This window comes from Podarcis cretensis (assembly GCF_951804945.1).
Source record: "Podarcis cretensis genome assembly, chromosome: Z".
NCBI lineage: Eukaryota > Metazoa > Chordata > Lepidosauria > Squamata > Lacertidae > Podarcis > Podarcis cretensis.
This window is the reverse complement of record NC_137184.1, coordinates 29663177-29686485: the sequence shown is the minus strand read 5'-3', so window position 1 is coordinate 29686485 and position 23309 is coordinate 29663177. Positions and strand designations below refer to the sequence as shown.

Sequence of the window (23309 nt, the reverse complement as noted above, 5' to 3'; positions counted from 1 at the left end):
GGGAGGCGCAGCGCCGTCATCCCGCTGTTCCCTGACCTAGGTGCCTCCTATGGGACGGAGCGTCCTATGGGACGAAAAATACGGTAATCCTTTTCCTTCGCTAGCATTTGTACTTAATTAATTTTCAGAATGTGTTAAGGGTCTCAAGAGCTCATTTTTTTTTACATATTATTTTATAATTAATCTATGACTTTTATTAAAATAAATGCAGTTTGTGTTAAGATTAGATAAAATTCATTCAATCAATCAATCAATCTCCTTTATCGGCATAGAAAAAGTGCATCGTATACATGGATCAGAATACAACACAGTTAACAAAACATAGTAGGAAATACTTTAGGATAAAACTGTCCAAAAAGGATAAAAAGGAAAATGATTGTTTTAATCATGCATTTTCTTTTTTTTTAATTCTATTTTTATGCTGTGAACTGCCCCGAGATCTATGGAGGAAGTGTGGTATACAAAATTAATAAAATATAAAAATGATAACTCATCATCTTCAGCTATTGCCCATGCTTGCTTGGATGGGAGGATTCCATTGCTGAATTAGCTAGGCAGGTCACACTTCTTTTCCTCCTTCTGGTTTATGTTTTTATTTAGATTCTTTTTTTTTCTTTGATGAAAAGATATTGGATATCTGATATTAACCTTTGTATATTTTCTTTCTAACCTTAATAAACTTTATTGGGAAAAGCATAACAAAGGACATTGCTCTGTAACACAGTGCAAATAGGTGGACCCCCTTCCTCACCTGGCTAGAAGTAAGAAAGGCAAAAGCCAAAGTGTGTGTGAGCTAGGCTGGAAGCAAGCAGAAGCCAGAGAATGTGAGCCATGCTTGATTGCTTCTGGAATCCAAAGCTGTGACTTTGGGAGAAGCAAGACCTTCCAGGGGGTGGATGCTGTGAGCCCCTCCATCATAGGCTCAGGTTGTACATATGTGTAAGTAAACCATATATCTTAAAGACAACATATTCTCTGCTGTCCCTCATTCCAAGGAAATCAAACCCATGGTAAGTGCCTGGAACTGCAACAATATTTTAGCATTTCAAACATTTCCCATGCTGAATAGCAGTGACTTCAGCACCTGCACTGAATGAAGAGCTCAGGATTCACACTCAGTAGGGACAGCTCCAGGGTATGGCAGTTGCTGTATCTCACCTTCTCTCAATGCATATGTTACTTATGAAAATGCTTTGAGACCATAATGGTTCAGGAAATATAGACTTTTATATTTTATATTACAGAAGGAATGTGCTTTGTTTATGGCTAGCTTGGCTTCCTTATTGCTTTTTAACTATGAAGTCCTGTGCTGCTTAGAAGCATGCATGCTCTTTCTCTTGACAGAAGGGACACAGCAAGCCCAGTCAGCTATTCTGGGAATCCAAATAAACCGAATAAACCTTATCCACATGGTTTAGGATCCAGCAGATCACAAGTCTCAGCTCTTGCTCCCAAATGCCCTCCCTGGGTTTATTTTTTTTGCTGGTTAGTGCTGATGATAGTTTAGTGCTTGTTTGGGCAGAGCTAGGACCTCCACTCCCCTTCATGGATCACTGCCTTGCCGTGGCGAAGGGGCTTGAAGAACTCAGAGAAGCTATGAACTATGCCGAGCAGGGCACCCAAGATGAACAGGTCATAGTGGAGAGTTTTGACCAAACGTGATCCACCTGGAGGAGGAACCGGCAAGCCACTCCAGTATCCCTGCCAAGAAAACTCCATGGACAAAGACAACAGGCATATAAAAGTTATGACGCTGGAAGATGAGCCCCTCAGGTCGGAAGGCGTCCAACATGCTACTGGGGAAGAGCGGAGGGCAAGTACAAGTAGATCCAGAGCTGATGAAGCGGCTGGGCCAAAGCCGAAAGGACGCTCAGTTGCGGATATGCCTGGAAGCGAAAGGAAAGTCCAATGCTGTAAAGAAAAATATTGCATAGGAACCTGGAATGTAAGAACCATGAACATGGGTAAGTTGGAGGTGGTCAAAAATGAGATGGCAAGAATAAATATTGACATCCTGGGCGTCAGTGAACTAAAATGGACGGGAATGGGTGAATTCAGTTCGGATGACCATCATATCTACTACTGTGGGCAAGAAACCCGTAAAAGAAATGGAGTGGCCCTCATAGTCAACAAAAGAGTGGCAAAAGCTGTACTGGGATGCAATCTCAAAAATGATAGAATGATCTCGATACGAATCCAAGGCAGACCTTTTAACATCACAGTAATCCAAGTTTATGCAACAACTACTGGTGCTGAAGAAACTGAAATTGACCAATTCTATGAAGACTTACAACACCTTATAGAAGTGACACCAAAGAAGGATGTTCTTCTCATTATAGGGGATTGGAATGCCAAAGTAGGGAGTCAAGAGATAAAAGGAACAACTGGCAAGTTTGGCCTTGGAGATCAAAACGAAGCAGGGCAAAGGCTAATAGAGTTCTGTCAAGAGAACAAGCTGGTCATCACAAACACGCTTTTCCAACAAGACAAGAGACGACTCTACACATGGACATCACCAGATGGGCAGCATCGAAATCAGATTGATTATATTCTCTGCAGCCAAAGATGGAGAAGCTCTATACAGTCAGTAAAAACAAGACCTGGAGCTGACTGTGGCTCAGATCATCAGCTTCTTATAGCAAAATTCAAGCTTAAACTGAAGAAAGTAGGAAAAACCACTGGGCCGGTAAGATACAATCTAAGTCAAATCCCTTATGAATACACAGTGGAAGTGAGGAACAGGTTTAAGGATTTAGATTTGGTGGACAGAGTGCCTGAAGAACTATGGATGGAGGCTCGTAACATTATACAGGAGGCAGCAATGAAAACCATCCCAATGAAAAGGAAATGCAAGAAAGCAAAGTGGCTGTCCAATGAGGCCTTACAAATAGCGGGGGAGAGAAGGCAAGCAAAATGCAAGGGAGATCGTGAAACATACAGGAAATTGAATGCAGATTTCCAAAGAATAGCAAGGAGAGACAAGAAGACCTTCTTAAACAAGCAATGCAAAGAAATAGAGGAAAGCAATAGAATGGGAAGAACCAGAGATCTGTTCAAGAAAATTGGAGATATGAAAGGAACATTTCGTACAAAGATTTCCATAATAAAGGACAAAAGTGGAAAGGACCTAACAGAAGCAGAAGACATCAAGAAGAGGTGGCAAGAATACACAGAGGAATTATACCAGAAAGAAACGGATGTCTCATATACCCCAGGTAGTGTGGTTGCTGACCTTGAGCCAGACATCCTGGAGAGTGAAGTCAAATGGGCCTTAGAAAGCACTGCAAATAACAAGGCCAGTGGAAGTGATGGTATTCCAGCTGAACTATTTAAAATTTTAAAAGATGATGCTGTTAAGGTGCTACACTCAATATGCCAGCAAGTTTGGAAAACTCAGCAGTGGCCAGAAGATTGGAGAAGATCAGTCTACATCCCAATCCCAAAGAAGGGCAGTGCCAAAGAATGCTCCAACTATCGCACAATTGCACTAATTTCTCACGCTAGCAAGGTTATGCTTAAAATTCTACAAGGAAGGCTCAAGCAGTATGTGGACCGAGAACTCCCAGAAGTGCAAGCTGGATTTAGAAGAGGCAGAGGAACCAGAGACCAAATTGCAAACATGCGCTGGATTATGGAGAAAGCTAGAGAGCTCCAGAAAGACATTTACTTCTGCTTCATTGACTATGCAAAAGCCTTTGACTGTGTCGACCATGGCAAACTATGGCAAGTTCTTAAAGAAATGGGAGTGCCTGATCACCTCATCTGTCTCCTGAGAAATCTCTAGAAGCTACAGTTAGAACTGGATATGGAACAACTGACTGGTTCAAAATTGGGAAAGGAGTACGACAAGGCTGCATTTTGTCTCCCTGCTTATTTAACTTATATGCAGAATTCATCATGCGAAAGGCTGGGCTGGATGAATCCCTAGCCGGAATTAAGATTGCCGGAAGAAATATCAACAACCTCAGATATGCAGATGACACAACCTTGATGGCAGAAAGTGAGGAGGAATTAAAGAACCTTTTATTGAGGGTGAAAGAGGAGAGTGCAAAATATGGTCTGAAGCTCAACATCAAAAAAACGAAGATCATGGCTACTGGTCCCATCACCTCCTGGCAAATAGAAGGGGAAGAAATGGAGGCAGTGAGAGATTTTACTTTCTTGGGCTCCATGATCACTGCAGATGGTGACAGCAGCCACGAAATTAAAAGACGCCTGCTTCTTGGGAGAAGGGCAATGACAGGCCTAGACAGCATCTTGAGAAGTAGAGACATCACCTTGCCAACAAAGGTCCGTATAGTTAAAGCTATGGTTTTCCCAGTAGTGATGTATGGAAGTGAGAGCTGGACCATAAAGAAGGCTGATCGCCGAAGAATTGATGCTTTTTGAATTATGAGAGTCCCATGGACTGCAAGAAGATCAAACCTCTCCATTCTGAAGGAAATCAGCCCTGAGTGCTCACTGGAAGGACAGATTGTGAAGCTGAGGCTCCAGTACTTTGGCCTTCTCATGAGAAGAGAAGACTCCCTGGAGAAGACCCTGATGTTGGGAAAGATGGAGGGCACAAGGAGAAGGGGGCGACAGAGGACGAGATGGTTGGATAGTGTTTTCGAGGTTACCAGCATGAGTCTGACCAAGCTGCGGGGGGCAGTGGAGGACAGGAGTGCCTGGCGTTCTCTGGTCCATGGGGTCACGAAGAGTCGGACACGACTAAACGACTAAACAACAACAACAACAAAGGACCTCCACTGAAGAGAGTCTCTCCAACAATCAGCATTTAGGTGGATATATTAGAATTGTAGCCTGAAAAAGACAACATTAAAATAAGATAATAGTAAAGGCACAACCATTTAAACATGAGTAGAACACAACTATCAAAATTAATAGCACTTCAGTAACTTATGTGAGGGTTACATTCCGAGGATCATGCCTAAAGTCAAAACCCATTGAGTTGTAAAGATGCTGATGAAATTCTAATGAATATATTTTCTTTTTAAAAAATAAATAAATAGCGAATTGCTGCAGAAATGTGGAGAGCTAACAAAACTGCAATTGATAAGACTTGCCCATTGCTACATCAGAATCAGGCTACAAACCAAAACCCATATATGAAGGTAAGTTCCATTGAATTCAACAGGATTTACTCAGAGTAGATATAATAATAATAATAATAATAATAATAATAATAATAATTTTTTATTTATACCCCGCCCTCCCCAGCCAAGGCCGGGGTCAGAGCGGCTTACAAGCAATAATAAAAATAAGATGAATGATTACAAACTTAAAAACAAAAATAAAATACAACATTAAAATAATGGAACATTAAAATATTAAAATGTAGCCTCATCACAGGAGAAGGAAAAAAAAAAAGAAAAAAAGGGGGGGAAAAGAGAGGGAGGGAGGGAGGGAATCAGATTGGCTCCAAGCCAAAGGCCAGGCGGAACAACTCTGTCTTACAGGCCCTGCGGAAAGAAATCAGATCCTGCAGGGCCCTGGTCTCATGAGGCAGAGCGTTCCACCAGGCCGGAGCCAGAGTTGAAAAGGCCCTGGCTCTGGTTGAAGCCAATCTAACTTCCTTAGGGCCTGGGACCACTAGGGTGTTGTTATTTATGGACCTTGAGGCTCTCCGTGGGGCATACCAGGAGAGGCGGTCCCGTAGGTACGAGGGTCCTAGGCCGTGAAGGGCTTTAAAGGTCAAAAGCAGCACCTTAAATCTGACCCTGTACTCCACCGGGAGCCAGTGCAGCTTGAAAAGCACTGGGTGAATATGCTGCCATGGCAGAGACCCCGTGAGGAGCCTCGCTGCAGCATTCTGCACCCGCTGGAGTTTCTGGGACAGCTTCAAGGGCAGCCCCGCGTAGAGCGAATTACAGTAGTCAAGCCTGGAGATGACCGTCGCATGGATTACTGTGGCCAAGTCAGGGCGGGAAAGGTAAGGGACCAACTGCTTAATGCGGCGAAGGTGGAAAAATGTCGCCTTGGCTGTTGCTGTAACCTGCACCTCCATGGAAAGGGAGGCATCAAGGATTACACCCAAACTCTTAACAGAAGGCAATGGCACTAATTGAGCCCCTGCAAGAGAAGGGAGTTGGTCCCTCATACCCATGTCATCCCGACCTAGCCATAGGACCTCTGTCTTCGAAGGATTTAGTTTCAATCGGCTCCCACGAAACCATCCAGCCACAGCTTCCAAGCATCTGGTCAGTGTGTTTGGGGCCGGGTCGGTGTGGCCATCCATCAGCAGATAGAGCTGAGTGTCATCAGCATTTTGGTGACAGCCCAGCCCAAAGCTCTGGATAATCTGGGCAAGGGGGCGCATAAAGATGTTAAAAAGCATCGGGGAGAGAATTGCGCCCTGTGGCACTCCACACACCAAGGAGTGGCGCGACGACATTTCCCTCCCTAGTGCCACCCTCTGTCCCCGACCAGAGATAAAAGAGCACAACCAGTTACGGGCTATGCCCTGTATCCCCACGTCTGCGAGGCGGTGGTCCAGAAGATCATGATCAACCATGTCAAAGGCTGCTGACAAATCTAAAAGGATCAGCAGTCCTGACCCGCCTCGATCCAGTTGTCTACGGAGATCATCTGTTAGGGCAACCAGAGCCGTCTCCGTCCCAAAACCAGGACTTAAGTTTGCTGCTGTAGACACAGTACCATGAGAAAATATTTCAAATTTTGCCTAGGATGGCAGTCTTAATCATATTAGCTGCTTTGGGAACAGCATTTGGGGTTGAAGGTGTGGGATACAAATCTGAGAAATGTGATTGTGGTTACTTCTGAGTAGACATTGATAAAACGATCAGAGCTGGCCCATCCATGAGGCAAAGTGAGGCAACTGCCTCAGGAGACAGGATCCACAGAGGCAACAGATCCTAGGGTAGATCTCTATTCCCCCTTGTTCCTGGTGTAGATCTAAACTCACCCCTTTTCCTTGGAAGGGAACCATTCTGTGGTTCGCCTCAGGCGTCAAAATTTCTTAGGTCCGGCCCTGGAGGCTGTGCTGTTAATTAGGCATTATGAAGTGTAGAGAAGTTACCACAACTTGATGTCGCTCTCAACAGCAGCGGTGTTCCAGATCTGCTACTCTTGAGAGTTCCTGTCTTTAAATCTGAATTATTTATTCACCAAAAAACAGCTTTTAAAGCCATGGTTGAAAAGTGCCTCACAACTATTGCAAACTATGTTACAGCAACTTTTGTCACATTTTAGATGGTCTTGAGATGTAATGGCAATTCAGAATTTTGTAGTTCATTTCAGTTATGTGTGTATAATCAAAAAGTGAGGTCTTTTTAGCAAGCAAAACCTAACAGGCCAGTGTTTGGTGTTCTATGCTTGTGGTGACTTCAAATCTTGACCAGGGAAGCAGGAATCACTATTTGTCCCCTCAGGTGTTGTGTTTGTCTGAACGCTTGACACGCGGGCAGCGCCGCCTACTACCTCAGCTCCCGCCCGCTCCCGTTTTCCAGGTCATTCTCCCGTCAGACAGAATCCCGGTGAATATCTCTTCAATCCCAAACGCCGCCGTTCCCCGAACCGGCCAGCCCTCCCTCCGTCCCTTGGGCAAGCTGGTTCATCAAGAGAATCGCCACGGACACTCCTCCTCTCCGTTATCCCCCATACACGGCCGCCCTCCACTCTCTCGCCTTCCAAGCGGGGGCTGTTCCTTAGATCAGGCTCTACCCCCCCGGGGGGGGAGATTGAGAGGCGGGGGCACAAAGACTGTCCCGGCCAGCGCTGATCTCGAGCTCCGATTGGCCGCTGTCTACGCTGACGTCACGATCATGATGAGAATTAATGATCGGAGGCGCTGATTTCATTGTGTGACGCCGGGACCGACCCAGCCGAAACCGGCTGAATTCGGAGCCCTGGGCCCCCCCGGACCAGCCCCGCCTGCCCCACAGAGCACGGTGGGTTCGGCGGCAGGGGATCGGGCGCAGGGAGGGGGGAGGGGCGCGATCGGCGCGCGGACCCTGAGGGGGGGGGGCCGAGTGAGGAAGATCGTGGGGAGGGGGAGAAGGGCGGCGGTGTGAGGACTTGACGGGCGGCCTCTTCGATGGCCTGTGGGGGCTGCGATCGAGGAAGACGCTGCCCCCTCCCCCGCGCTATCACTTCTTGGCTGAATGCTTTGAGGTGAGGGGGGAGGAGCCGGGGAATCGAGATCGAGGGAGGGAAGGAAAGGAAGGGGGGGGGGCACAAAAAAAAACTCCCGAGCCTCGGCTTCAACCTGGAGCTCGCGGACCATAACTCGGGGGCGCATGCGCACCTGAGCATTCGGTTGATCTGCGGCAGGAGACGCCAGCGTGACCAGACCCCTTGCGCGAACTTGGCGGCGCTTACGCGCTGCGCGCGAGTATAAAACGAGGCGCTTGTGCGCATGCCCTTGGGCGGAGAGCGAGGCGGGGCTGAGAAGACGAAGTCGTGCCAGCGGTAGCCCAGGGTTTGGGAAAGCAGCGTCTTGGGCAGTGCTGTTTCTGCCACCAAAGGGCAGCACTGCTCAGGTTTTAGCACGCTGCTTGCTGTTGGGGTTTGCGGCGCACCTCGAGAATGTCTCGGATTTTTCAATCCAAAAAAGGGAGCGGGCGTCACGCCACGAGAATATCTCGGATTATAGAATCCATAGCGCACGACGGAATTATCGATCCCAACAGTCCCAATCCTCCAATATTTGAAAAAGTACGCATGCGTAGTGGCAGGTTTAGTTGCTAAAACTACGAGTTACAGAAGTTGCACAAGGAGTAGGCAGAGAAGCAAAGTTTGTGCAAGTTGTAGGGAAAAGGAATAGGCGTTTGTGCCTGCTTGGCTTGCCTGTGCGTCTGCCGTGTAAAAAGTCGAACCTGGTGGTGGTGTATAATTGGTGGTGGTGTGCCTCCTATAACGCTAGTCTAACTTTTTTGTTGGTAAGAATGCGAGTTTTCATCTTCATTAATATGTATATGTGTTTTGAAAATTGCAACTTATGGGGGAGAGTGCAGGACAATAGTTGCATTTGGCTGGTGTTGGCAAGAAGAAAAGAAAATGGGGAGTTGCTAATGGTTTGTCTGAACACAGTCAAGTGTTCTTATGTCATGTGTGTCTTCGGCTTTTCCTGAAGTAAATGTTCTTGAAGGCAAATGTAATGTACAGTGGTACCTCAGGTTAAGAACTGAATTTGTTCTGGAGGTCCGTTCTTAACCTGAAACTGTTCTTAACCTGAAGCACCACTTTAGCAAATGGGGCCTCCTGCTGCCGCCGTGCCGCCGCTGCACGATTTCTGTTCTCATCCTGAAGCAAAGTTCTTAATCCGAGGTACTATTTCTGGGCTAGCGGAGTCTGTAACCTGAAGCGGCTGTAACCTGAAGCGGCTTTAACCTGAGGTACCACTGTATTTGCTTCATAATGTGGTATACAGTGGTACCTCGGGTTACATACGCTTCAGGTTACAGACTCCGCTAACCCAGAAATAGTACCTCGGGTTAAGAACTTTGCTTTAAGAACTGCAGAAATTGTGCAGTGGCAGCGCAGCGGCAGCGGGAGACCCCATTAGCTAAAGTGGTGCTTCAGGTTAAGAACAGTTTCAGGTTAAGAATGGACCTCCAGAACGAATTAAGTACATAACTAGAGGTACCACTGTATAGTGATCTTTGTGGTGGTGAGGTGGTATTTTTGCAAAAAAGGTTATAGTTTTGATATTGAGACAGGTGCATCTTAGGGCTGATGAGATAAATGCCTAGGAATCTTCTTCATGCAGTGTCTAAAGGAGCATATTGTTGCTTGTCAGGAAAAAACCAAAATGTGCATGGTGGTGTGGTATGTTACAAGTATCTACATTGCATTCACCATCTGTGTTGGCTTTTGGTCTTCAGTGGCATCAGCATAGCAGTAGTAGAAAGCACCCAGTTTTTTAAATTATTTATTTATCGTATTTATAGCTTACCTCTTTTTTTCCAGGAGAAAAAGCAATTTGGTTCCAGAAATTCATAGTGCATATAAAATATAACTGATAGAAGTCTACAGGATGTGGCATTATTGTGCAACAACAGTCCAAATCCAGTGATCTCCAGATGGTGGAGATGTTAGATGTCTAGGCATTTTCACTTGGTTGCAAGGGGTCGAAAGCCAGGAGCAAAATGCCCCTGGCTAATTTTGAATACTGCTCACCACTCCTTTCATCCTCACAACAACCCTGCGAAGTAGGTTGGTTAGGATGACTGTCCCAGGGTCACCCAGGGAGCTTTATTACTGAGTGGGGATTTCAATCCTGGTCTCCCTAGTCCAACATTTAACCACCAGACTCTGTTTTTGTCCCATGGAAATTGCAAGTGGATATTAAATTTCCCAGTTAAACCAGAACTTCATATATGGAAGGACTTCTGTATGGCCATACCTGGTGTTAAGGTGTGAAGGTTAAGAACATCCCTCAGCACTGTTCATGCAAGGTCAGGTATTTTGTGTGATCATGCGTTTGGTATTCCTATTCTCAGTGCTGGATAAGAAGTACCAGAGTTAGTGTGTTTGATCAAACACATATATCTGCTGTAACATCACACAGTCTTTGTTGTTGTTTAGTCATTTAGTCATGTCCGACTCTTCTTGACCCCATGGACCAGAGCACGCCAGGCACTCCTGTTTCCACTGCCTCCCACAGTTTGGTCAAACTCATGTTGGTAGCTTCGAGAACACCGTCCAACCATCTCGTCCTCTGTCCTTGTCTTTACCCATTTATAATGGCATTAAGTTTTGTGCACCAGATTTAATCTTGTCAGGTGCAGTAAGTAGTACAGTGGTGCCTCGCAAGACGAAATTAATCCGTTCCGCGAGTGTCTCTTCGTCTTGCAGTTTTTTCGTCTTGCGAAGCACAGCTATTAGCGGCTTAGCGGCTATTAACGGCTTAGCTGCTTTAAGAAAAAGGAAACAAACTCGCAAGAACTCGCAAGACGTTTCGTCTTGCGAAGCAAGCCCATAGGGAAATTTGTCTTGCGGAACGGCTCAAAAAACGGAAAACTCTTTCGTCTTGCGCGTTTTTCGTCTTGCGAGGCATTCGTCTTGCGAGGTACCACTGTATCTGACATTCATATCCATATATCATTTCTATCATAGGTGACTAACCTCCAGACACTGAATTTCGACTCCCAGTATTTATTAGTAAAAATAGCTACATGTAGCAATTTCATTAAAAATGCAAATATGTTGCACAACAAATATATAAATTCTAGAAACCAAATCACAGATCACTAACCATAAGAGTTCCCCTCCCTTTCTCTTTTATTGTCTACATAAGCCTAGTGATATTGGGGGGGGGGATCAGTAAACTGATGGTGCCTACTGCATTCCACAAGACTTGGCTGATGACACTGAAAGCTTGTGTTGACATCAGATGAGTCTCACCTACTTGCAGTGCAACCATAGATACTCTTGGCAGATGATTTCAGTGGTCAAGTTGCAATTAATATAAGAGCCACAAACCTGGCAGCAGGTGGCAAGCAGTGCAGATGTTTTCATGATGTCATCTATTGTCAGCTATCTACCTTCATCAACATTCCAGCTGCCACATTCTGTACCAGCTAGAGCTTTTGGATCAAACCCAAGGGTAGCCCCACATAGAACGCAATGCAGTAATCCAGCCTCTGGGTTAACCATGCCTCTGGCTTAGCCATTCTGGCTGGTGCTGATGAGAACTGTTGAGTCCAATAACACCTTAAGGTCCATAGGTTAGTCACCCCTTGATTCTAAGCTGTGTGCATTTAAAGAAAATGATGGTCTCTAAAGAATCCTGGGGACTATAGTGTTTGAATGGTGCTAGGTGTTCTAGTTGTGAGTGGTAAACTACAGTTCCCAGGATTATTTGGCCATGCACTTTAAATGTGTGTTGCGTATTTAGGTGATGTAAGCAACCAGCTTTTCTGAAAAAGAAAAGCACACACTAATCTGAGGATCTGCAACATGCACATCTTTGCAAATGACAATGGTCCTTTTTCAGCAATAGTAGCCATACAAATAGCTATTGCTGATATCCTTCTTTGAGCCTCAGAATAATTTGTGGACTAGCATCCACTGATGAATTATATCTTGCATCACATATTAGAGAGATAAGCCAACTAGCATTCTTCTGGGGTCTTTATCAGCAAGGTGGTATTTTTTTGCTATTGATTTTTCCCTGCATTACTTTGTTCTCTGGCTGTAGTTGGAAGTCTCTTTAATGAGTGTCCACTTCATATGCAGTTATTGACTTTTCATTCAAAACTAGTACATTTCTCTATGGGGAAAAAATGGAGCCAACAAGTACTTCCAATGTCCAGGCTGATGGTACCAATGGATTGATAAAGCCTTCTAAAAAGGAACTTGCCATTCTTTTGGGCTTACAAGTATAGGTTTTGCTAACCCATTAATTGCTAGAAAATGTACATGTTACCATGGAGGTAGCTACGAAGATGGCAGCAACCACTGCTCAAAGTTACGTGTGCTGTAGGCCTAAATACCATTGAAACAAATGAGATTTACTCTGGTGCATATTTGATTACACTTTGTTTGCTGGTCCCTCTGCCTTTTCCAAGTCAACTGTTTTGGAGCTATGTCTAACCTTGGTATGAAACGTGTAGCACAATTGCTTTTAACTCATTTCTATAGCCAACATTACTCTTGCTATCAGGTTAAATCTAAGCTGTTGTATATGTTGTTAAATCTAACACATAATGAAGTATTGTCTCAAGTTAGAATGCTGTGTCCATTTATTTGGAAATCAACCTTGTTGAAGGCCTTTAGTTCAGTGGTAGAGCACAGGATTCATCTGCAAGAGGTCCAAGGTTCAATCCCTGGCACCTGCATTTAAAAGGACCAGGTTGGACAGGTGTGGGGAACATTTGGTCCTACACATGTTGCTGAACGACTCCACCCATCTGACCAATCACCAGAGATGATGGGAGTTGTTGTTCAGTAGCATCTGGAAGGACAGAGGTTCCCCAGACCTGAAGTAGGAGGTGGTAAGAAACATCTCTGCCCAAAACTTTGGAGAGTTGTTGCAAGACAGAGTACACAATGCTAGGGATGATAGAATCCTGCTTCCTATATTTCTGTTTAGGAAAGTGAGTAGACCTGTTAAGAACGCTTTAGTTTTAGATCCATGCTTACTGCGGGCTAGGAGATGTTATAGTGTGTGTGAGGATACAGTTTATGGTTAAATATGTGGCAGTTTTTACTCTTTGGTATTTAATTTTATTTTTTTATTTTTATTTTTGCATTTGAGCCACATATAAATGGTTTGTGAGAAATAATAATTCACCTAGCAATCATTTTTTTAAAAATATTAAGTTTTCCATTTTAATAATCCAATAAAAACACATTAAAACATTCCAAATTACAATACAATAAAAAAGCCAAATATAAATGCCAAATTATGTATCTTTGGGTGTCTTCCCATGCTCTGAATTTCACAAAATGCTGATCATCTAAATATCACATAGCATTTCTTAGTTAGTCAATAAACCATTCCGATGTTAATCCTTCATTTAATTTTCATTTATTTTTGCAACCACTGGTCTGTTCAACTTTTGCCTTCGTAATTCTGGATGAAATATTTTCCCTGTTGTTATCCACACTTCAGCAATTTCAGTTTCAGTTTCTGCTCACAGTAGCCATAATATTCCACATCCCAAACCCTGGGCAGAAATCTGAAATTCCCCTCTGTAATCTCGCTCCATCTCCCAACATGCTGGTACCTCTGCAGAAACACATTAACTCCAGTCCAGAATTCTTTCCATCTTCCACTGAGGGTAGCTGCCAGAATCTTCACCCAGTCAGTATTACAGTGGAACCTCGGGTTGCGAAAGTGATCTGTGTGGGTGGCACATTCGCAACCCGCAGCACCGCGTCCACGCACGCGTGGATCACGATTTGGCGCTTCTGCGCATGCACGAGCGCCGAAACCTGGACGTAACCCGTTCTGGTACTTCCGGGTTCGGCGCGGTGCGCAACCCAAAATCATATAACCTGAAGCATCTGTAACCCGAGGTACCACTGTATATTTAAACCACAACAGCAGCAAAATGCTCTTTCAGGCCCGCTTGCGTATTTCAAACAGTTGCCCTTCGGGCGAGGTTTACCAGGTAAAACTACAAGTACAAATTGTATAGTCCCCCTGGGGCAATACAGTTAATCCATCAGTTAATTCAACAAGCGGATTAGTCCTTTGTGATGTTATTCTTGCTCCTCATCGACGCTACTTTCGTTTTCTGCTCACAGGGATAATTTTAACTGTGTCACAGTCCACCATTAATCCTGGGCAGATATCTAGAATTCTCCTCTTTGGTCTCCTGCTAATGAGATGGTGCCTCCCCGCTAACTCAGTAACTCCAACCAGGAATTCCTTTCATCTTTCCCTTAATGGTCATTGCCAGAATCATAGTCAAAATTTCACAAAGTTTATTTTGCATGTAGCTTAGCGCCCACTCATATATTTCAAACAGTTGTCCTTTAGTTACGACGAAAGTCTTTCTCCACATCAAATCCTTCTCAGTGACTGGTTAAATTAGCAAATTATTTTATCTCTGCTAGTTCAGAGCATGCCTGTTAAATAAGTCTGAATTTTTATCTTAAGAAACTGGTGTCCTCTGCTCATGGCGCCAGCTTTGAGGAGATGCCAAGATGTACAGTGCATTGCACCCAGCGCCCCTTGCATTCCTTCAGGATGGGCAGCAGGTATCAGATGATCTGGGGGTGGCCTGCTCCCCCCAGCCCTGGTGGGGGGGGCTTTGGGAGGACAATTACTCCCATATTATCCTTGTTGTCTGCACGAAAGGGCTGCACTGTTATGGGCACAGCCATTCACCATGGCAGCCAAACAGGAAGTCCAATAATTCACCTAGCAATCTTATTTCCTAACACATAGTAGCCTTCATATACTCTTCTATGTTTGAATAAATTAGCACTAGTAGAGCAGATGTGGTTGTCAAAGTAAATGTTCCATCCATGGAGCAGAAGGTTTGGGCAAAATTTCATTTTTAGCTAAATATTCTTATATATCAATATACAGTGGTGCCTCGCAAGACGAAATTAATCCATTCCGCGAGTCTCTTCGTCTTGCGGTTTTTTCGTCTTGCAAAGCACGGCTATTAGCGGCTTAGCGGCTATTAACGGCTTAGCGGCTTGAAGAAAAAGGAAACAAACTCGCAAGAACTTGCAAGACTTTTCGTCTTGCGAAGCAAGCCCATAGGGAAATTTGTCTTGCGGAACGACTCAAAAAACGGAAAACTCTTTCGTCTTGCGTGTTTTTCGTCTTGCGAGGTACCACTGTATCACAATGTCTGAAATGGGAATGGAACTATGTAGAGGTGAACGGAGCAATGTCCTGGCAACTGCTATTAATTAGGAGTCTAAAACTGGTAATTTTTTACTTACCTTTAACATACTGTTACTTTACAGTATAGATAATTTTTTAATTAGCATATTTTCTCTAAAATTAGAGGTGTAGAAGTACAGCAAGAAGCAGTTAGAAACTCAGGTATACATCTTTCATACAAGATACTCTTTCCATTTGAGTATCCATTTTAGACACTCTATACAGGGCCCAGAACAGACTCTTCATGCATGAACTTCAGATGACTTAATCTGCTTTTCTTGAGCTGGATGATACACATTAATTTCAACAACCTTAATATTCTCCATGCTTTTTCAGAGCCATTATTTTTACTGTTTGGGTAACTCATTCTTGCATTTAAAGGTAAAGGTACCCCTGCCCGTACGGGCCAGTCTTGACAGACTCTGGGGTTGTGCGCCCATCTCACTTAAGAGGCCAGGGGCCAGCGCTGTCCGGAGACACTTCCGGGTCACGTGGCCAGCGTGACATCGCTGCTCTGGCAAGCCAGAGCCGCACACGGAAACGCCGTTTACCTTCCCGCTGGTAAGCGGTCCCTATTTATCTACTTGCACCCGGAGGTGCTTTCGAACTGCTAGGTTGGCAGGCGCTGGGACCGAGCAGCGGGAGCGCACCCCGCCGCAGGGATTCGAACCGCCGACCTTTCGATCGGCAAGCCCTAGGCCCTGAGGCTTTAACCCACAGCGCCACCTGCGTCCCTATTCTTGCATTTATATGACCATAAAATGTGATCTGTATATCAGTTCTACTTGCGCTGTAAGTTGTTATACAGTGGTACCTCTGGTTCGAATGGGATCCATTCCGGAGGCCGGTTTGCAACATGAAAAGAGTGCAACCTGCAGTGGCGCGTCTGCGCACGCACGGGTTGTGATTCGCCACTTCTGCACATGCTCATGACGTCATTTTGCGCTTCTGTGCATGCATGAGTGGTGAAACCTGGAAGTAACCTTTTCTGGTACTTCCAGGTTGCCGCGGGACGTAACCTGAAAGAAAGTAACATGAAGCACACGTAACATGAGGTATGACTGTACAGGCTTTGTAATATATGCACCATTTTAGTAGAAACTTTGGGTTTAGCTTTTTCTATGTTTGCTTAAATTTGCACAAAAATAATAGTTTCTGGGGAACCTCTTGTAGTTTTTCCTGCACTTTGTTAGATTTATGTGGGATTCCCAAGCAGTCACCCATCCAGATACTGTGCAGAACCAGAACTGCTCGGCTTCAGAAATGGCAAGTTTTTAGTCACTTTCAGGTGTTGGAAAGGGAAATCAAGATACCTCCACAGTGCTACTTTATAACTAGGCAAGTCCATGTGACTGAAGAGAAGGCTGAAACTTTTGAGAAGGGTCCTTATGCTTCTGGTCCTGGGCTCTGAGGGCAACATTTTTTGCCCTTACACATACATAGATGTGTATAGAAGGACTGTAGCTCAGTGTTAAAGCACCTGCTCTTCATGCAAAATGTCCCAGGTTCAATCCCTGGCATCTCCAGGTAGATCTAGAAAAGCACCCTAGGGCCACCGCTGTCCAGAGTTGTTCCTGGTGTAGCATAATGTGGCTTTGTACATTCTCATATACAGTGGTGCCTTGCAAGACAAAATTAATCCGTTTCGCAAGTCTCTTCGACTTGCGGTTTTTTTGTCTTGCAAAGCACGGCTATTAGCGGCTTAGCGGCTATTAACGGCTTAGCGGCTTTAAGAAAAAGGAAACAAACTTGCAAGAACTTGCAAGACGTTTTGTCTTGCAAAGCAAGCCCATAGGGAAATTTGTCTTGCGGAACGACTCAAAAAACGGAAAACTCTTTCGTCTAGCGAGTTTTTCGTCTTGCGAGGCATTCGTCTTGCGAGGTACCACTGTACTTACAAGTTCAGTGATAGCAAGCCAGCTATATCATATCAGATAAGCTGTGGCTCTTTCATTGAAGTATATTACAGAGATCCCTTGCTGCAATGTCTGCAAGATGGAACAAATCTCCCCCCTGTTCCCAGTCTGTGCAATCAAGTATGCCCCAGATTGCAAGCAATTTCTTTTTTCCAATAGAACTCAGTGGAAGCTATTAAGAACCAAGACTGCCTCAGCTTCATAGCCTTGTTTGGTGTCCCACTTCTTGGCTGAGAGACAGAATCCATTCCTGAATGCCTACAAACATTATTCTATCAACAACCCTCCTAGTTATTTAAAAAATGTGGCAGTTCTCTGATTCTTGTATGTTTTAATATTTTTGTATGATTAAGAAAACTGATAGCAGATAAACCAGAATATAATAGAGCTCAGTCCACTGTAGTTTTCTATTTGCTTGGATAAGTAAGCACCTGCTTTAAAAAATAATAATAATCTGCAAGTCTTAAATTATTCCAATTTTCATAGTATCTTCTTTTATTTTTAGATGAATCTGCGTTCTGTATTTACTGCAGAACAACAAAGAATATTGCAGCGTTATTATGAAAATGGAATGACAAATCAGAGTAAAAATTGCTTTCAGCTCATATTACAGTGTGCACAAGAAACTAAGCTGGACTTCAGTGTAGTCAGGGTAAGTACTCAGGTCTTCCATGCTAAAATTTGCATAACAGTTTATCAAATGCACTTGTTTTGCTTCTTTATCTGCAGGGGACATGGAGCTATTAAGAAACCAAAAAGCTCCTTTCCCCAATATAACTTCTGCTTTGTCCCACCCACCCCCCATGACAGCTCCTTATAGTCTTGCCTGTTGTTTGAGATAGTGCTATGAAGTGCTTTCATCTTGTCCAAACAACTTAAGTCTCTTTAGCATCTGAAGTTAGGGCTTTTGTTGAAATTCTGGCTTTTGTAGATGTTTGAAAATTTTCTTTCATCTTTTTCACTTGGATGTTTGATTATTATTATGTCAAACAAGATTGTGTGAAGTATATAAGGGACACTTCACACATTACATTGGGGTGCAGTTACATTGATGCTTTGTAGATTTATGCCTACAAATTAAGTGTAACAAATATGCCTTTGTAAGCACCTGTATCATACAGCTATGCTTGTCAGGAGATCATTATTGGCTACAGTTCCCTGTTGAGTGTATGCTTGGTGGCTTTGCCTCCTCCTAATGGGTGCCTTGGTAGAAAGATGGTATATAAATGCAGTAAATAAAAGAAATAAAGGCTCTGAAACAGTGTGAAATGAATCTGAAACAGTAGTTTAATTGCATTAGTTTGCACTACATTAGTAAAATGTTGTGGTTAAATTTAGTTTCTGCTAAAACAGGACTGGGTGGGCAATTAAGTTCATTCTATGGTAAGACAACACCCCCCCCTTTCTCAACTGATGAGGAAGATGCTGGGGACATTTTAGCCATTTTATGAAATTCTTGATCTGATTTGGATATTAGGAAGATTCCTGGTATATGTGTTGTTGCTCTTACAATTTGTGATAATCTTCTTTAAGAATTTATTTTGAGTTGACCTCACTTGTTCTTATGAGTGGTGGGGTAAATGCTAAGTCCTTGTAGTTCCAGGTGAGGACAGTACCAGGAAAATACTAGCTGCCTTGGAAAAAAAAATTCAGCCTTGTACATTGCAGTGCGTTGTTCAGGGGCCTTGCTTGGAACTATTATGTATCCATTATGCTGAAGAAATGATAGAATATACTCTGATAGCGGGACCAGCATGTTCTTCACGCCCCAACTGTTCAATAGCAAAAGTTCGATCTTCAGAAATGGGTAGATGGAGATCTTTGCAGCATGGTTGTAAACATTAGGAGGTGGTGATGTGTGCACATCAAGCTGCTATTAAAGGTACAGTCACATAGGACAGTTCAAAGGTTTACTGCTCAGCGTCCAGAAATATTAGAGTTTGGTATTGATCCTTCCTCCTCCTTGGAGAAGGAAAAGATAAAGAGACAGAAAATTATGGTGGAAAGGGCCTGGGTGGGCGGAGACGAGTCTTGCACTCTGGTGGCTTGTTTATGGGCAAGGGCATGTGGTATATAAGCAACAGCTGGAAAATTGCAAGTGGTAGTTAATAGTAAAGTCACTCATGTGCCTCATTCATTCACTTTTTTAGTCTTTGTACTGTGATACTCTGGACTGAATGAAATGAATTTGAGTTGGATCCTTTGCTGATGAACCCTTTTGTGTTTGCAGACCTGGGTTGGCAACAAAAGAAGGAAGATGAGCAGCAAGAATGTTGTGGATTCTGGAGGCACCCCATCAGGGACTGTTGCCAGCACGTTGAACATACCTACAGTAACGAATGTCCGAAGCCTAGCCAACCATGCTTCCCCCCAAACCCAACAGGCATCTTGGACGTCCTCTAACAACGATGTCATGGTGACCGGTGTATACACCCCAGCCAGATCTTCTCACAGGCTGGTGTCCACTAAGCAGTCCAGTGCATCGGTGAGTGATCTGCATAAAAATTCTCTTCCAAGGCCACAAACAAAAAGTGAACCTGAGTTTCAGCGACAGCAGATTGCAGTGGCGCAGCAAGCCCCCCACTGTAAAAATGCTTCTCTGTTCCTGGGAGAAAAGACTATTATCCTGTCAAGGCAAACAAGTGTGTTAAATTCAGCAAATTCTATTTATGACCATGCTAAGAAAAGCTATGGTGGTTCTTCGGTTCAGACTGCAGAGTTGGTTTTACCTCAGAAGCCCATGTTGTGCCACAGACCAAGCAAAGTGGAACAGATGGGATGTCAAAGGTTACCGAAACCGGAGCATCCGATCCTAGCCTCACATGTGCCATCTGGGCAAAGGGCCAGCATTAGAGATCCTTCCTGCAGCACGCACAATGTGGAAATTCGAGAGGTTTTTTCCTTGGCTGTTACCGATCAACCTCAGAGAATCCTGGGAGGAAATACTCAGAAGCCATCGTCCTCTTCTTCTGCAGATGGCAGTTATTTGTCCATTGCCATGGAAACGGGGGATGTCGACGATGAGTATGCTAGAGAGGAAGAATTGGCATCAATGGGTGCCCAGATACAGAATAACCCCCGACTAAGGGGCACATCCCTCATGGTGGAGAACCCAGGCACAGGCCTACCAGGGTCAGGCAGAAGTGTTGGCTGCAGTTCACACTTGGTTAATTCCAGGGACTTGCACAACAGTACCCCGTATCATAACAGAGACTACCACTTGCCTCCACGTACCTCCTTGCATACTATGTCGAGCACACTATATAGCAGTTCTTATCCATCAAGAGGTAATCTGTCTTCTCATTCTGCAGCTTCCAATCAACGAAGGCTGTCTCAAAACCAAAATAATTACCAGGTAATTGGAGTTACTCCTACGTTTTAATGCTTGTGCTTTGACATCGTCTTCTGTTTTGTTGATGTTGCTGTAAACCGGGAGTTCCAGCAAGTTAACTTCTGTGCAGTGAATTGCAGCTGCTTTATGCATTTCTTGCCAAGAAAACACCTTGAATCATTATGCATTCTATTCCATGATTTTGGACACCTTATTCTCTGCACCAATACATGAAGCTGCAGAGTCTTGCTGTATAGTGGAGCCATAAGTGTGACGGCCATAATGTTCTCCTACATGTGCGAATCACATCTGCCTTTTGTTTCCTTTTCATTGCTACTTTGGCCTAAGGCCTCTATCCATGAATGGTAAAGGTAACTCCAGTGTGCCTTTGCTGAGTCTGTCTCACCATTCCTGCTCTCTTCATTTGCCTTGAAAGAGGTATCATGCCTGGACTTTTCACTCATTCAGTGTTCAAAACTCCCATTGTTCTATGTGCATTTTGTGAATTTCATTAGCGCAAGCATTTTCTGAGCTCTGGGTGCAGTACTGTGCTGAAGATTTCAGACTTCAGAGTGGAAAAAAGGAGGAGCTTTCTCTGCCTCCCCACTTCCAGCTACTCTCTGAAGAATATTAGGGGGGTGGGCAGGGAAAGGACTAGACCATGTGAAAAATGAACATAATGTTTTAGCTGCAGTTCATTCATTTTCAGCTTTGTATTCTTGTTATTAAAAAGATTGCCTAGACATTCTGTTGTTGCACCCATAACCTAGGCTTTCATATCTCAATTTCTAACCCTGCTCATATTTACAGAAGCAGTGAAACATGACAGTCTTAGTTTTCCTGCGTTGGCACTTGCTGCAGTTGCCTAAGCCACAAGGATGCTGGTACCAGGCCTAGAGAGGTTCTGGTTAGACGTGCCCAGGATTTGTGACCAGTTACGTTAACCTGATGGCTAAATTGCTATCCAAATTATCTGCCATCCTGAGAGTGACAGCTTTTTTAACCTGAGAGTGGCTGCTAAATTCATGGAAGTTTTTTTTCAGTGTATGAAAGGTTTGACTGATGATGTTTTTGCTCTAGTGCAGGGGTCAGCAAACTTTCAGCAGGGGGCCAGTCCACTATCCCTCAGACCTTGTGGGGGGCTGGACTGTATTTTTTTGGGGGGGGGAATGAACGAGTTCCTATGCCTCACAAATAACCCAGAGATGCATTTTAAATAAAAGGACACATTCTACTCATGTAAAAACACCCTGATTCCTGGACCGTCCATGGGCCAGATATAGAAAGCGATTGGGCCGAATCCGGCCCCTAGGCCTTAATTTGTCTACCCATGCTCTAGTCTGTAGTTTTACTACAAATACTAAACCAAAGATTGTGAAACTTTGTGCTTTTTACTGTGAATGTTGCTTAATCAGATTTCAGCTGCTGCTGAAAATGCTTTTAAATGTTTTAAAATAGTTTTAAAATAGTTTTTAATCTGTGACGTTTTAAATGTTGGGTTTTGTGGGGCTTTTGCTCTGTTGGGGTAGGATAAACATTTAGTTGGGGCTGGGGATTAGTTTAATTTTAGTAGAAATGTAGTATTGGTTTCTACTGTTTGATTGTATAGTTTGTATTTTGTTTAGAACGGCAGAGGGTCAGGGCTGTTTGGGAGTGAGCCCCAGTTAACAGAATGGCTGGGGTTCCATGGGAAGGGGTGTACTGGGACAACTGATCTCAGTGACCAATCTCAGGAGGAGGAGGAGTTATGCTAAGACCAGACCATGTCATTACTGAGGAGGCAGGTTTAGTAGTTGGTTGAAGACTATCCCTGCCCCCGGGTCTGGTCTTGACCAGAAGGATACTGAAATTGACAAAGGAGACCCACATGACCTTAAGGTGCTGCTTGCAATGCCAAGTCAATGATTCCCAAGACGGCTGTCATCCATGACTTGATCGTGGATGGACGACTTGATTTGGCATGTGTAACAGAGACTTGGTTGGATGAAGCAGATGGGCCTGTCCTTGCCACTGATTGTCCACCAGGCAACCCAGGTCAGCGATGGGGATGGAGATGCTCCTTCAGGAATACTTTTGATGGCCTTTCAGCTGATGCCCTGGTGGCCCGCTGCAGTTTGGAGTTAACCTGGGCTATTGACTGTCTGGCTCTGAAGTGCCCTCACCGATTGCATTGAGCTCAGACAGCCCCATGGTTTTCCCCAGAGCAGAGGGCGATGAAATAATCGCTGAAACAGCTAGAGAGCTGGTGGCAGAGAACTCATTCTGAATCGGACTGGACACAGGTTAGAGCTCAGTGTTGAGCCTACCAAGTGGTAATAGCGACAGCAAAGAGGATCTTCTTTGCATCTGCAGAAAACAGCAGTAGAGACTCTTTTCAGGTGGTTCACAATTCAAGAGAACCACCTTTGCTATCGGGGCCTGGTAAGGACCCCAAGATCTCTTGCAAATTTTTTTTTGCAGATAAAGTCGCTCAGATTCGGAAAGAGGTTGACTCCACCTTGGGAGCAGGGCCAGGGCAGGAGAGTGCTAGAGTCCTGTCTAGTCAAGTTGCATGGGATCAATTCCAATCTGTTACCTCCATGGATGTGGACAGGCTGCTTGGACAAGTGAAACCGACCACCTGTCTCCTTGATCCTTGCCCATCCTGGCTCATAAAAGCAAGCTGGGAAGGGCTGGGCAATGGTCTCTGTGGGGTGGTGAATGCTTCCCTCTGTGAGGGAGCCTTCCCAGACCTGCTGAAAGAATTGGC

The 23309-nt window shown here is 44.4% G+C and overlaps 1 protein-coding gene and 1 long non-coding RNA gene across 9 annotated transcripts in view; one reads left to right on the top strand and one right to left on the bottom strand.

Annotated features, from left to right (window-relative positions):
- Positions 1-242: 242 nt before the first annotated feature.
- LOC307207703 lies at positions 243-7559 on the bottom strand. Its single transcript, XR_013834768.1, has 3 exons — positions 7441-7559; positions 4744-4803; positions 243-1531 (listed from the first exon to the last, which is right to left on the bottom strand). It is a non-coding gene; the product is annotated as an uncharacterized lncRNA (long non-coding RNA).
- The window catches only part of HDX (highly divergent homeobox), a 52782-nt gene continuing 36103 nt past the window's right edge, over positions 6631-23309 (top strand). For 2 of the 8 annotated variants that reach the window (XM_079961665.1, XM_079961660.1), the window contains exons 1-3: positions 8405-8676; positions 17735-17881; positions 19460-20584. In XM_079961665.1, the coding sequence (XP_079817791.1) occupies positions 8548-8676; positions 17735-17881; positions 19460-20584 (1401 nt within the window). In that variant the 5' untranslated portion in view covers positions 8405-8547. Of the gene's footprint in view, positions 7911-7932; positions 8134-8403; positions 8677-8716; positions 8901-17734; positions 17882-19459; positions 20585-23309 lie in introns of those variants that run through there. The other 6 variants (XM_079961662.1, XM_079961664.1, XM_079961661.1 and 3 more) reach the window with 6 other exon arrangements.